The sequence below is a fragment of the Euleptes europaea genome, chromosome 11 (assembly GCF_029931775.1).
Source record: "Euleptes europaea isolate rEulEur1 chromosome 11, rEulEur1.hap1, whole genome shotgun sequence".
Lineage (NCBI taxonomy): Eukaryota > Metazoa > Chordata > Lepidosauria > Squamata > Sphaerodactylidae > Euleptes > Euleptes europaea.
Window position 1 is genome coordinate 38,705,742 of NC_079322.1, and position 14,412 is coordinate 38,720,153.

The 14,412-nt window shown below is 39.4% G+C and overlaps 1 protein-coding gene across 1 annotated transcript in view; it reads left to right on the top strand.

Annotated features, from left to right (window-relative positions):
- Positions 1 to 14,412, top strand: part of TBC1D5 (TBC1 domain family member 5) — a 197,287-nt gene that overhangs the window by 106,021 nt on the left and 76,854 nt on the right. Inside the window, exon 12 of the mRNA XM_056858020.1 lies at positions 13,746 to 13,888. Coding sequence (XP_056713998.1) covers positions 13,746 to 13,888 — 143 coding nt within the window. The remainder of the gene's footprint in view (positions 1 to 13,745; positions 13,889 to 14,412) is intronic.

Consider the following 14,412-nt stretch of genomic DNA (forward strand, 5'->3'; position numbering starts at 1 on the left):
GTGCAGAAATCAAGATTCATGGAGAAAAAATCAAAATAGGGATATTCAAACCTTGACATTTGGTCTTATTCCTAGTGTGCAGCCTAGCCAAAATGTAACATACATAACATCTTAGTTATGGATTAAGAATTTTATGAAACATGAAACTTTTATAGATACTGAGGTCCAGCATCTATTATAAGGAAAGCAAATCCCTGTCAGAGAATCTAAAATCCATCTGAACCAGAACATTTAAGGAAGCAAACCAAATTAGCTCCAGTCTACACATCATCACAGTATGCACCATTGAAAGGAATATAGCATTCAGAACAGTAGTTCTAAAACTTTTGCAACCTGGAACCCTAATTTCTGGTGAACCCCCCACACCTTCCCCTCTTCTTTCACTGGAACCCCTCCCTTCAAAAGTGTGTGGCACCTGTACATGCTTCTTGACATCCATAGTCTTCTAGTGTTCTCAAAAGAGAAGCATGCCAGCTATGCTATAACATGTTTGTGTTGTCTGTACATGGCCTACAAGGTCAGATCTCAGAGGGTAGCTGATTCTATAAGGTCACAACTCAAAATGCCCCAACCCAAGTTTTAATCAGTTCCACTTCTTGATTGGAAGGAACTTTGCACTGGAGACAGCAAGAAACTTCGTTGTTGGTTATAGCCAATACCATCCAAACAGGGATGGGGCCTGGACAAAACATATAGCTCTGCTCATAGTAATATAGGAGCATCACACCAAACCTGAACTTCTGGAATTCAATTGAAAACAATAATTGGTTACTATTGTGCATGGAAGCAGAATGGTATCTTCTATCTGTATGGTGAAATCCTTTGCATTGGAAAACAGTGTAAAAACCAATTCAGTTTTATAAATGAAGAAACTATGACGACTATATTAAGACCATACCTCCTTGGTACCACTCAGACAATTGGAGTTCCCAAATCTGAGCTATTGGGACCCCTCAGTTAATCATTGTTTTGGTGGATTCAAGCAGGGAGGATGATTAGAAGTGTTGTTGTAGTCTTTCGTTTTGGTGTATCTAGCCCCCTCAAGTATCTCTGGCTGCGTTCTGCATGTTGGTTGTGTGTGTTTGTATCTCTTATTCAGGAGTTGCAGTGTGTGTGCCGTATGCCATCAAGTCACTTCCAACTTGTGGCAACCCTATGAAATAATGACCTTCAAAACATCCTGTCATTAACAGCCTTGCTCAAGTCTTGCAAACTGAAGAACATGGCTTCCTTTGGTTCGTGTAGGTTATCTGGTCTGTGTGACCGTGGTCTTCATATTTTCTTTCCTGATGTTTCACCAGCAGCTTTGGCAGGCATCTTCAGAGGAGTAACACTGAAGGACAGTGTCTCCCAGTGTCAAAGTGTGTTGGAGAGACACTGTCCTTCAGTGTTACTCCTCTGAAGATGCCTGCCACAGCTGCTGGCGAAACATCAGGAAAGAAAATACCAAGACCACGGTCACACAGCCTGGATAACTACAAGAACCGATGAACTCTGACCATGAAAGCCTTCAACAATATTATGGCTTCCTTTATTGAGTCAATCCATCTCATGTTGGGTCTTCCTCTTTTCCTACTATCTTTAGCTTTTCCTAGCATTATTGGTATTTTCTAGTGACTCTTGTACTTTGGTCATATTGTGAGAAGACAATAGCCTCAGTTTAGCCATTTAGCTTCAAGAGAGAACTCAGGCTTGATTTGATCTGGTGTAAAGATTTGATCTAGAACCCACTTACTTGTCTTTTTGGTATTCCATGGTTTCTGTAAAACTCTCCTCTGACAACACATTTCAAATGAATCAGTTTTTTCCTTGTTAGTTTTCTTCATTATCCAACTGCACATTCATACAATGTAATGGGGAATACCATAGTATGAATTATCTTTATCTTGGTCTCCAGTGACACTTCCTGTCCTGTAACATGGTGGGGGGGGGGGAGTGCCATCAAGTCACAGTCGACTTATGGTGACCACGTAGGGTTTTCAAGGTAAGAGATGTTCAGAGGTGGTTTGATATTGCCTGCCTCTGCATGGCTGAGAGAGTTCTGAGAGAACTGTGACTGGCCCAAGCTCACCCAGCAGGCTTCATGTGGAGTTTTGTAACATACAAAACAACTTATCAAAATATTTTCCATTCCTAAATGTTGGGGTAAAAGAGCATTTGAATGTGTGCCACTCTTTTTGGGGTCAGCATTTGCAAATATTCAGAGCATTTCAGAAACTCACTTGCAAAACTTATGATAAATGCTGAAGACAACCAGAAGCTGTAAAATAATAGTGATTAGGAAAGAATATAGAAGCAAACTGGAGCTGTTAGTGATCAGAGAAGATGAATCTGGTAGTGCAGCTCCTGAAGAAAACCTACCAAGGTGCAGTGAATTCAGTTAAACATTTGGTATTAGATGAGGTACATGGCTTTTAGGTGTAGTTACCTTCAAAACACTACAGTTACCTGTTAATGGGGTTTCTTTCTTCTTTTCCCTCCCTTGAGGACAAGCTAGTTGTAAGGTAGCATTTGGGGAAGAAAGAGGCCACTGCAGCTAGAATCACTTGAAGCTAAATGGTGGGCCGTTCACCAAGATGTTTGGTCTTTCCTACCCTGAATGAAGACATAAATCAGCATTGCCTAGTTAAAGGTAGTTTTTGTAGAGCAAGGGTTCCCCAACATGTTGCCTGTGGGATCCGTGGCAACTGCTGACACCTTTTCTGACTCCCACCAAGTGCTTTTAGAAAGTGGCTGGGGTCCAGTGGAAGTTTTACCCAACAAGACTTCTAATAGGCCTTTGGAGATTTGATTGGCTATGCAGATTTTTAAAATGTTGCTTTGGCAACAGCTGCCACCACTGCACGAGGATAAGAACATAAGAACATAAGAAAGATCCTACTGGATCAGACCAAGGCCCATCAAGTCCAGCTGTCTTTCACACAGTAGCCAACTAGGTGCCTCTAGGAAACCCACAAACAAGACGACTGCAGCAGCAGCATCCTGCCAGTGTTCCACAGCACCCAATATAATAGGCATGCTCCTCTGATACTAGAGAGAATAGGTATGCAGCATGACTAGTATCCATTTTAACTAATAGCCATGAATACCCCTTTCCTCCATGAATATGTCTACTCCCCTCTTAAAGCCTTCCAAGTTAGCAGCCATCACCACATCCTGGGGCAGGGAGTTCCACAATGTAACTATGCGTTGTGTGAAAAAATACTTCCTTTTATCTGTTTTGAATCTCTCACCCTCCAGCTTCAACAGATGACCTCGCGTTCTAGTATTATGGGAGAGGGAGAAAAACTTTTCCCTGTCCACTCTCTCCAAATCATGCATAATTTTATGGACCTCTATCATATCACCCCTTAGCCGCCTTCTTTCCAAGCTAAACAGCCCTAACACAGATCTTCACTGAGTGACTGAAGGTAATTTGCAGCTAATAGTCATGTTGTGGCTGTGCTTACTATGCGGTGTCACAATTCCAAATGTGCCTGCAGACACAATGTCATAGTAGATTCCCCCCTTTAACCCTTATCAGATCTGTCTTCCTGAGAGCAACTAAAGCCTACTCTCATGATGCTTCTGAAACTTAGTGCACCAAGGGGGTAAGTCACATGAGGATTACCTCATGTGACTTACTTACATAGGTCATTCCAGCACATGCCTGCATCAAAAATGTGCTTGGAGAGAGAGAGAGATTACTGTGCTTTGTACGGGAAAATCAGGTAAAAAACATTTGCCAATTGTGTCAGTCAGAATTACATTGATGATAGCTAAGGGTCCCAGGAGCTTGTAAGTATACATTTCACGTGTAGTGTAACAAATACCACAGAGTTATATAAAATCGTAACAGAACATTTCAGAATGTCTAAATAATGGAAGGTACATATTGTCTGAATAACCATTCAGAATATTCAATTCAAGTCACTTGACACAAATTTTCCTGGTCAAATTGTTTTTTGAAAGAAGTCTGCCATGACAAGCAGTTTAGTAAGTACCTTTGCAAAAAGAGCCTGACTTGATGGGTCGTCGCATAAGCTACTTGACATTTGTCCCCAGTCAGACCGGATGCCACATGAAAAATTTACTCTGGAAAGGGCTCCCAGGAATAAACAGTTCTCTAGTGCTGCTCACAAGGGAATCAGCAAGGTGAGCGGAACTTCAACTTGTCACGGATGCACTGTTCTGACAAACATAAGTAGATGCTAATGGCTGGATCGTGACAGAATAAAGTCCCACAACCATATGGCTAATTGCCACAACAATATCTTCAGTGTTATTAATCAAGTTTTCATAGTGTGCCATGATAATTGGAATAATTAGAAGCAGCATAGGCATTGCTCGCCTCTCTCCCTCTCTCAAACACACACATACACTGTCACACACACACAACAGACAGTGATGTGGGAGAACCACTGCCCTGCTGCATTATTTAGTGCATGTTTTCTAGCAAATATGGTAGTTAATTAATGAATTACCTCTTTATCATCAGAGCCTTTGATTGCCAGCAGAGCTTCTGTAGGAATGTATAGGCATCTGAATAACACCATCCTTTTTTCTTCCTGAAAATGCTAAATTCGAAACTGTGCCCCACTAATGTCTGCTAGTTACAGGCAATATACTTCAGAAAAGTTGGAAGTGTTTACAGTGTGTACATGAGTTTCCAAAACATAATTTTTATGTAAAATAAAATAACTTCATAGTATAATCCTTCTTTCCCTTATTTTACAAATGCAGTATAAACAACTGCACCGGCATAAAGTTCTGTTGCTAAATTAGCAAACGGCAATACTGTAATTGAATTCAAATGGTAATCTGTAGAAAATGTTTTAAGTCTTTAATTTCCTCCTGAAAGCATTGAAAATCCTTATACCAAATCTATTTTTAGAGTTCCCAATACAACATATCAAAAAGGGTCTGGACTGGGATATTTCAAAAACCCCAAAATTATGCTCCACCTCTGAACTAAGAATGTAAATAAAGAAAGAATAGCACTTTTGCTTAGCTGAGCAGCTAAATCATCCACTGTGCATTTTCAACTGGACTAGTTGTTTACTGGGCTCTTTGGAACTGTGCAAACATTGAGAAACACCAGTATTTCCTGGGTACGTGCATAAACAATTAGTCAACTGGTCGGTATAACTGGAAGATTGATGATAATGACTCTCTTTGTGAATGTATGGAGGCATTTAGCCAAACTAATGGATTGAAATGGACTGCTGTCTATGGCCTTTGAAGGGCAGCTTAATTTAGTTTTAGAGCTTACAATAGACATAAGATGAAATATTATGATGATATAAATCTTTCCTATTTCTGCTTTTTTGAAAAGTTGGCTCTTCTTGGGTTGAGAACTTGTAGCAAAAAAATATTTCGCAATGTTCTACACTTCATTACAAATTGGCCCCAGCAACTAAAGTCGTAACCTGGTGTGATTGAAGTTCATCGGTTGTTCATTTATTGAGGCCTATTGAAAACTGGAATTAGTGCTTTGATAAAATAGTTCTGCTAGACTGAAAATACATCACCTCTGAGAGGATTCTGTTGGGCTTTGAGGTTCTAAAGAATCATTTTAATTAGATTTTTCCTGCTGATAGCACTTCCTGGTTCACATTTTCTGAGGTTCAACTGGTATTCAGGAATTTTGTCACACAGTTTTAGCACACTCAATACAGCCATTAGGGACTTCACAGGCAGTTCTATGTTGGTTTCTTCTGTTGTGTAAGATTAATTACAGGGCAGGCCATGGCAAAATGCTGGCCTTTCTAGAATGTGCTGTCCTATGGAGGGGAAAGGAGCTTGGTGGAGGAGCAAAGGAAAGGACTAACCTTGCCTCTCTGCTTACTTCTTTCTATGGTTTCTGTTGATGTTAAGCTAAAAGAGGACTTTTTCAGGCTTTACATGTACATTGAGGGGAGGAAAGTTGAGCATCATAAGTCAACCTGAAAGAGCAAAAACCTAAATATAAGTCCGAGGTATTGAATTTTCTTAATTTATTAATTTAAATTGAAATGTATTTTAAGTGCCAGGTGCCCAAGTGCTTTTATTCAAGCTGTAAGTTTAAGGGTAACCACAGGCTGACATTCCATCCAAAACAGATTATATCTGTCTAATGGAGCATTATCTGACAAGCCAGTTTTTACACTTCACAAACATAAAATCACAACCTTGTTAGTGGCAGTAATAATGTTTCATCAGCTATAGGTTCTGTAACATAAGTGGCCTCTGAACAGTTGCAGGAATGACAATAATGTCAAAGTGGAAATGTGCCCTTCTTAATTTCTTCTCAGTTGTAGCATCAGAGAAGAGCTTGGGGGGGGGGGAGTGGCAGGGCCTGCAATGAATGTTGTACTGAAGTATATCATCCAAATGTATTCACTTACTCTGTAAAATGTTCTATGCTTTCCTTGGGAACTTTAATTCATGTTTTCTAGCAATTTCTGAAATTATGTTAAATTCTTATACTATAAATTCAAGAGCCCTAAAATGTAAATAATAATAATAATAATTTTGGAGTTTGGGAAGCTAATTCTTAAAATATAATTATGCAAAATATATAAATTTGCAAAATGCAGAGATACGTCATCTTACCACTTCTGTCCACTTAACATTTAGGCTCTGTGTACACCCAGTTTGTTATGATCATTCAGTCCAAAATTTCTTCTGTAAAAGGATGAGGGCAATGGTGTAGGTAGGCATCTAGGAGCAGTGGGCACCTAGATGCTCACTGGTGTCTTCCCCCCCCCCCCCATTTTCCTTATTTGCTGTCATGGGGATTGTGGAGACTAGCTCTACAAAGTGATGGGAGAAGAAAGATCACACCAAGGATAGTTGTGCATTGGGGCAAGCATCTATATTGTCATAGGGCAGTCAAGCACTTGGGGATTGGTTTTTATGGACACTTCTTTATGCACAGATAATGCTGGTGTATACGAGAGGAGAAGAGATGCTTATGCATTGATAATAGAGATAGAGAAGTGAACAGTGTGTTTATTGGAGACAAGATTGAGAGATGTGTATTCAGCAAGAAAACTTACTCATTGCACGGGAAATGTGTACTTAGTTGCTGAAGTGTGGCAGGGTATACAGTGTGGCGGGGGGAAAAGATAATGTGACAAGACTTGAAAGAGAGCAAGGTGAGCTTTGTGTGCATGTGTAAGGAGAAGCCAGATGGGGAGACAGGGTTCAGAGTCAGATGGGGATGGGAGTAAAGTTCCTATAGGGAAAGAGTACTTAATACTCATGGGGTATATATTAGAGGCCAAATATTCGGCGACTGCTTCAGTCGAGTTGGGGCACTTATCAGCTAATAAGAGTTGGGTAGTCCTCTTCGCTGGGCCAGGAAAATTCATAATAATTGGGTCTATGAAACGATTTCTTAGACTAGAAAAAAAGGGGCAGAGCAGTAAAATATGAGTTATGGAATCAGGTTCGAGAAGACAGAATTTGCATCATCTATCTCTAAATGAGATATTATGGAATCTCCCGGAGAGAACTGCCGAGGGGAAGACATTCAGTCTGGCGAGCATAAAAGCCCGCCGTTGGAGGGGATTGGTGATGTTTTGAATGTAGGGAGCTCCTCCGGGGATATAGGTCGACAATCCGTGAAAACAGGGGGAACATATTGGAGCCTGCATTTATAATCTGTTCCTCAGTGTCTCTAATTCTTTGCCGGATGGTAAAGAGAATTTGAGACTCACCACAATTATTTAGAGAGTCTAAACTAATTCCTAAGGAATTAATTTTCAGCCGAATGTGCTGGTACCATAGGGAGACATAGAGATCTCTTAGCATGTCGTACAATAAGGTGAATGGGTCAGATCGGAAGTGGATACGAAGCCACAGCTTAACGGTGGCAATCCAAGCTCTTGTGGACAGAAGATGAAGGCCAAGCTCTTTGCAAAGAGTGTAGAGTGTATTATACTGAACTCGATAAGTACTGTATTACTCTAATCTGCTTCTTTTATGCCATTAAAGGTTTTGATATTGATATTGATTGTTATTAGAGGCACAAGATGAGGATGTGGACAGTTCTCTGGTTTCAGTCATTTGAGATGTGGTTGGAGGTACTAGAAGAAATGACTCCTTGTCTGGCATCACACAAACTAAGTGATCAAGGGCAGGTCCCATTGCAAGTGGTAGTGGAAGTATATGCCAATGCCATGATTTTTGTTTTGATTGTACCTTCTGCAAAGCAGAAATTTTAGAGCATTGAGGATTGCATTCTTGAAAGGGAGGAGGAGGCTTGGGAAGAAATGTCTATTAAAACTTAAAGCTAAAAGATGGCTGGCATCATTTAAAAGGAAGGAGAGGTCATATATTTGTAGTGGAGAAAGCATTTGCAGATTCAAGTATATAATAAGACCAATTAGCACTGATGGAGAAGGATTAAGAGGCTGAGGAGCACTAGAGAAATGAAAAGGTGTATATCGTACCTATGTATCTTATAAATTTTATACAGAGGTTTCTTGCCTTGTGGCATTTTTTTTCCACTGTTTCCTGTTAGCCTTTACACTGGGACTATCCTTACATAACACAGGATGTGAAATTTACAAATGAAACAGGAAATGTGGAAGTCTTATGCTCCGCTGAACTCAGTTTTCTTGGAACTGTGCAAAGAGAATAGGGAAATGAAGTGGCATGGGTGGAAGGTATTTAATAGCAGGTTCAGAATTTGGGGGTTCTTTTACATACAACTTTGCTCCTGTATGCTAAGGTCAAGGCAATGGCCAGAAGTTCTGGTTGTCTGCTTCATTTCACTTGCCAGCTGTGGAGGACAAGGACCTACCTGCAGTCACTATTAATGCTGTGTATTTTGTGTGCCCTTGAAAATGGTTTTGCATCCAGTACAAACTGCCTCCTTTTGAGGGTAGAGCATCAGCTACCCATGGTTGGATTGGTTTAAATTGTTCCTTATGGATCAGGCTCAAAGGGCTGCCATTGGAAACCTGCTGCTAGCAGTGTGGAACTTGTTCTGTGGGGTTCCACAAGGCTCGCAGTCCTATTCCCTGTGCTATTTTAATGGCTTTTTTATACTGTGGTTTCTAATTCTAAACCCGCCTGTAGCAGGACTCTGAAGAGGTGGCATAGAAATGTTCTAGATAAATACATAAACTAAATCCCAATGTAAAACCCTTAGGAGAAATCATTCTTAGTTTTGGATCTGGGTATCATCAATATGCCAATGACACCCAGCTCTGTTTCTCTCTGTCCAAATCTCCTGGTGATGCGGTCGAGGTCTTGAGCCATTGCCTGGCTGCTGTGGTCAAATTGCCAGGAGTGAATAAACTGAAACAATCCCAACAAGATGGAGGCAATACTGGCTGGGAGGGGAGAGGTCTGGAAAGACATTGTGCTTCTCACCTTCAGTGGGGTGTCTGATCCTTGCTGACTTGGTTAAATAGTTCTAAGCCTTGGTACTTAACCTCCCTATTTTGCCTACCCTGGTAGTGAATAAAAGTTGTTTTTATATCCTTTTCCCCTGGTGTCTTATATGTGCAAACTGAATTTAGAAAGCTACTTGGGTTCCGTCGAGGGTTGAGGTAGAGACCACTCTGGTAAAACTATGCAGCATGCTCCCTCTTCTTAAATGGCATTTAAAACCCAGACCTTAACAGCACAATATACCAGATAGTGCAGAAAGTGGATTACAAAGGTAGAATACAGTGCAATAAAAGGAAGATGTTATATAAAATAAACATTCCAGTAGACTTCTCAATATTACAGTAGTGAGTAGGAAAGGCTGGGGAAAACAGCAAAAAAAAAAAAAAGTCCTATTCAGTCCTATCAGCAGACAGCTAATCCCGTGCATTGCGATAAACAGAGGGGGGCTGCCACTGCCTCCTTAAATCAGTACATGATCATTTTAAGAAGGCATGCCCACAGCATTTCCCCAGTGGTTTGGTCCAAGAGTACTCCCAAGCATCACCCAAATCCTGAAGACTTCTACTCCCTGCTTCCTCAAAGGAGGATAAGCAAAACTAGTTCTATCTATATATGCTGGCAGGGGGGTGACAGTGTCAAATATAGAGGTCACATCCATGTCTACCACACTTTCTCCTGCTGTAAAATTCCCATGTATGATAATACAATTTGATATCCTTCATGGAATGATTGATTAATTTAATAGGTAGTGGTTTATATAGCATGCCAAACAATAACAGAGTAACTAAAATTATACATTTATATATTGTCAAATGATGAGTATGCAAGTTTCAAATTTCACAGAATTCTTCATGAACAGAAAGGGAGTAAGACATATATGTTGATATTATCAATCATTGTTACCAAACTAGACTAATATGTGTGTTCTACATCCATAATATTGAATTGTTTTATTTTAATTATATCTTGTTCTCTCCATCAAAGATACTTGAGGCAGTTTGCAGGCAATTAAAACGATACAAACAACGAATAAATACCAGAATAAAACAATCCCTTATTCAAATAATATAATAATAACAGTAAATATCTTAGCAAAACAGTAGCAATAACAACAGCAACAAATATCCTGGGTAGATAAATTCATCTTTAGTGGTGCTGAATATCTGCCGGGAGGGTGTTCCATAATCAAAATACCACCATAGAAAAAGGCCTATGTTATAAGACCACCCACTTTATTTCAGTTAGTGGTGGCACACAGAGAAAGGCTTCAGCTGATGACCACAGTAATTGAGCAGGTTTATCCAGGAACAGGCGGTCGATCAAATTCATCTTTTTGGTGACAAATAATATTAAGATGCCTGGTTAACATCTGTCAGTCCATCTAAGATTTTCTGCAAATGACCTCTCCTCCATCACTGCTACATTTCTCAGTTCATCGGATTCGGGGGGGAAATGCAAGATACGTTTTTTATGCAATAGTCTCTCTATGTTGGTATGATAGTTTTAAGGTTTATAGTACTGGTAGAGAAACTGACCTTTAAGCTCACAGTGGTCTGTGCTTTGATTATATCCAAATTAGTTTACTGTATTGTGCTTTATGTGGGGCTGCCTTTGAAAATGGTCCAGAAACTTTTGCTGGTCAAGAGATTAGTCCAGGCATTCTTCTGGGTCCTGACGACTCATCAAGCCTCTCCTATCTTTTTGTTGGAACCCTGGAAAAGCAGTCAATTCTTGGTCTCTGGCTTTCCTGCCAGCTTACTTCATACCACCTCAGGACCCATTTTGGGATATAAATATTGGTTCTTTGGCCACTCATAGTGTGTGTGTGTGTCTTGGACCCGTGCATGTACCCCCCCCCCACTTGCATGTGAGCAAGGGATTTCAGCCTCAAAATGCCTTGCAAATAAGCTTCACCAAGCCACCAAATATTCAGAGCTTATATAATTAAGGGTCAACTGATGAAACCTTCTCAACATCTGTAAAAGTTTGGCTGGATGTCTGTACACAGATGCAGTGATGATGAAGAAGGACTCTTTGCCAAGATCACTGCCCCAGAGTAGGCATGAAGATGTGCTGTCACCTGTTTTGGTTGGACATGCCCGAAGTCTTCCTCCACTTCTGCTCCAACAGTTGGCCAACTCATTTTATTGTCTTCAGTTCACCTGAAAAAAGTTCTAAGAGAAGAAATAAGGTAGCTGGGAGTTATCATTCCACAGGATGACAACGTACAACTAAGAAGCTATAAGGTTGACAGTACTTTCTCCTTCTCCAACACAGAAACCAAAAAATATAAAGATATGAAGTTGTTTTGAGTCAGACTACTCATCCATCTAACCCTGTATTCTCTACTCTGACTAGCAGAAGCTCTTCAGCTAGTCTCAATAGTTCAACAATAAAAACAATTATTTTTTAAAGTTTAAATGTGGTAAAAATATGTATCTCCTATAGTTCAAAGTTTCCAGAGCGTTAGTTTCTCTCTGTTGTGGGTCATTATTAAACCCCATGTTTGTGAGTAGTAATTATAGATTGTTTAGAGATTATGGTTTAATTACACAGAAAGCATGTGCAGAACATAGGGTTATGCATTTTAGCAAAGAGTTTGTAGTACCTTTTATACTGTTTATTATTACTTTAAAATTCCCTTCTGTACTTTTGGTTGGTTTCAATTGCTGTGTTGGTGTGGTAAAATATGAATTATTGTGTTACCGCATGTGATAAAAGGATACATCCTTGTGAGCATTGTAGTCTGCAGGTGTAGCAGATGTGAAGCAGAAATTAACAGGACAGAGCTATAATTAAACTATAGACAGCCATCTGAAAAGAAAGGGACTCTTCTTGTCCAATGGTATCATTAAGTGAAACTTAGATTGTCTCTAAATATTTGAAAGAGCAATAAAAGTGTGTTAATTAGTTAGAAAACACTCCAACATAGACCTTAATTCCTTAAAGCATCCCTTTTTATGAAGGCAAAGCTCGCTGAACTCAAGCCAGATGGTAACATAGTTCAGAGACAATAGGGTCCTTGGTTTATGGATGCTAAAAGGAGAATGTTGCTGGAAAAGAACAGATAGCAGTTAGTATATATCCATTTACAATTGTGTGAATTGCTTACACCCATTGCGACAGAGAGGTTCAGATCATTAATGGTAGCATTATGGTTACTAAAGCAGTCCAGTTCTTCAGCTTTTCGCATCTGTGAAACAGAATACCTCTAGGGACTAAAACGTAATATTCCCAGGAGAAAATCTAAAAGCAGGAGGGAAAGGAATGACTTTGGTTTGAGGAGAATAAACTTACATCTACAGCGATTAAAGCTGCATAATGAAATGGTAAAGAAGCAAAGGAGATTCCTCATAAAAGACTAATAACAAATCCTATTATATGTTTTTTTTCCTCCTTAAAGAGTATTAGTTTTATCCATCCTCCTGAATTATATTAGGTAGTGATGAGCTAAGTTAGCTCAAACGCTTGCAGCGAAGCTGAGCTCCGACTCCTAACCTGTTTGTGAAATGTGAAAGGTGGGTAGGTTTGAGGGTGGGAGCAACTGCTACTAAAAGCAATGTTTGTGTCACTGAACGGTAATCATTTGCTGTCAGCTAGTCACTGAGGGGTAATTTTCCACAGATGGGTAAAATACCTTGCTCAGAATGTTATCAGAATTAACCATGCAAGATAAGCGTTGCTTGAGTTTCCCTGCATCTTTGTTGTAAGACTTCTCTTTTTCACTGTGATTTTCATAAAGGTGTTTCTGTATTTCCATGTTTAACATGCCAATAACAGGATAAGGTAATCTTGAAAAAAGTCACTTCCTTCATCTTACATATTGAGGGGTTTATCCAGAATGAAATAATAATTTAAATCCTTAAAGTAAAAATTGTCGACTAGTTTGAGTTAATGTACCCACTAGTTTGTATTCGTACAAAGTAATGCTCAGTGCAGATGTAGAAGTTGTTTAAAGGTAGAAGAAAAGCATACCCCCTAAAGGCTATTTATTCCACTGAACTGTATTATGGCTTTTGAACATTAGATCGGTTCCATTTGTGGAACATTAGATCGGTTATCAAAGCCATTTCTTTAGATTCGTAGTGTTTAGATTTCTTTAGATTCATATTACGAAGGAAAGGATTTTTAAACTGGCGTAAAACTTTTCCAATAAAGCACGCCTGCTTTAACATCATTTGAAACCTGAAGCTTAACACAGGCTTTAACACATTTCCTCCTATAACCAAGTTAAGATATAATATAGCACTTGCGCAAATTCTGTATATTAGTAAAAAATCTAATTACTTTAATGCTTCTTATATTTTCCAGTAAGTGTGTTCTGAATTCCTGCTCCATATGATGCACCTTTTGATCAGTTCTGTTACATTTCTTTTCAGGCGATGGGTAAGACTTCTCTTTGGACGAGAATTTTCCCTTCAGGACCTTCTTGTTATCTGGGATGCTTTGTTTGCTGACAGTATCACCCTGGATTTAGTTGACTACGTTTTCCTTGCTATGTTGCTATATATTAGAGATGCCTGTGAGTATCTGATGTTACTGTTAACAAATGCATATAACTTATTTTTCTTTTTAAAAAATAGTCATTAAATTTCTAATTGGTTTTATTTATTTATTCATTTATTGAAATCATTTCCATGCCACCTTTCCACCAATTCAGGGTCCCAAAGGGTTGTGATCATTCAAACAACAGGTTAAAACATTTGAGATATTAAAGAGCATTTAAAATACAAGGGTATATAAAATATTTTTTTTAAAAAATAAAACATATAAGATAAATGCAAAATAGATAAACACACAAAACCACACAAACAGGGAGGAAAAGCTAATAAGAGTTAGTGAGGAAACACCAAACAAAACAAAAAGTCTTCATCCAGACTAATCTCCCTGCGAACGGAGTTCCAAAGTTTTGGTGCCATGACGAAGAAGGTCCTTTCATGTCTAGTCTCAGATGGCGGGGGCACATGTGCAGGGCCTCTAAAGATGACCAGAATGGTCAGGTGGGCACATATGAGAATAAGCGAACCTTCAGGTATGCTGGCCTCA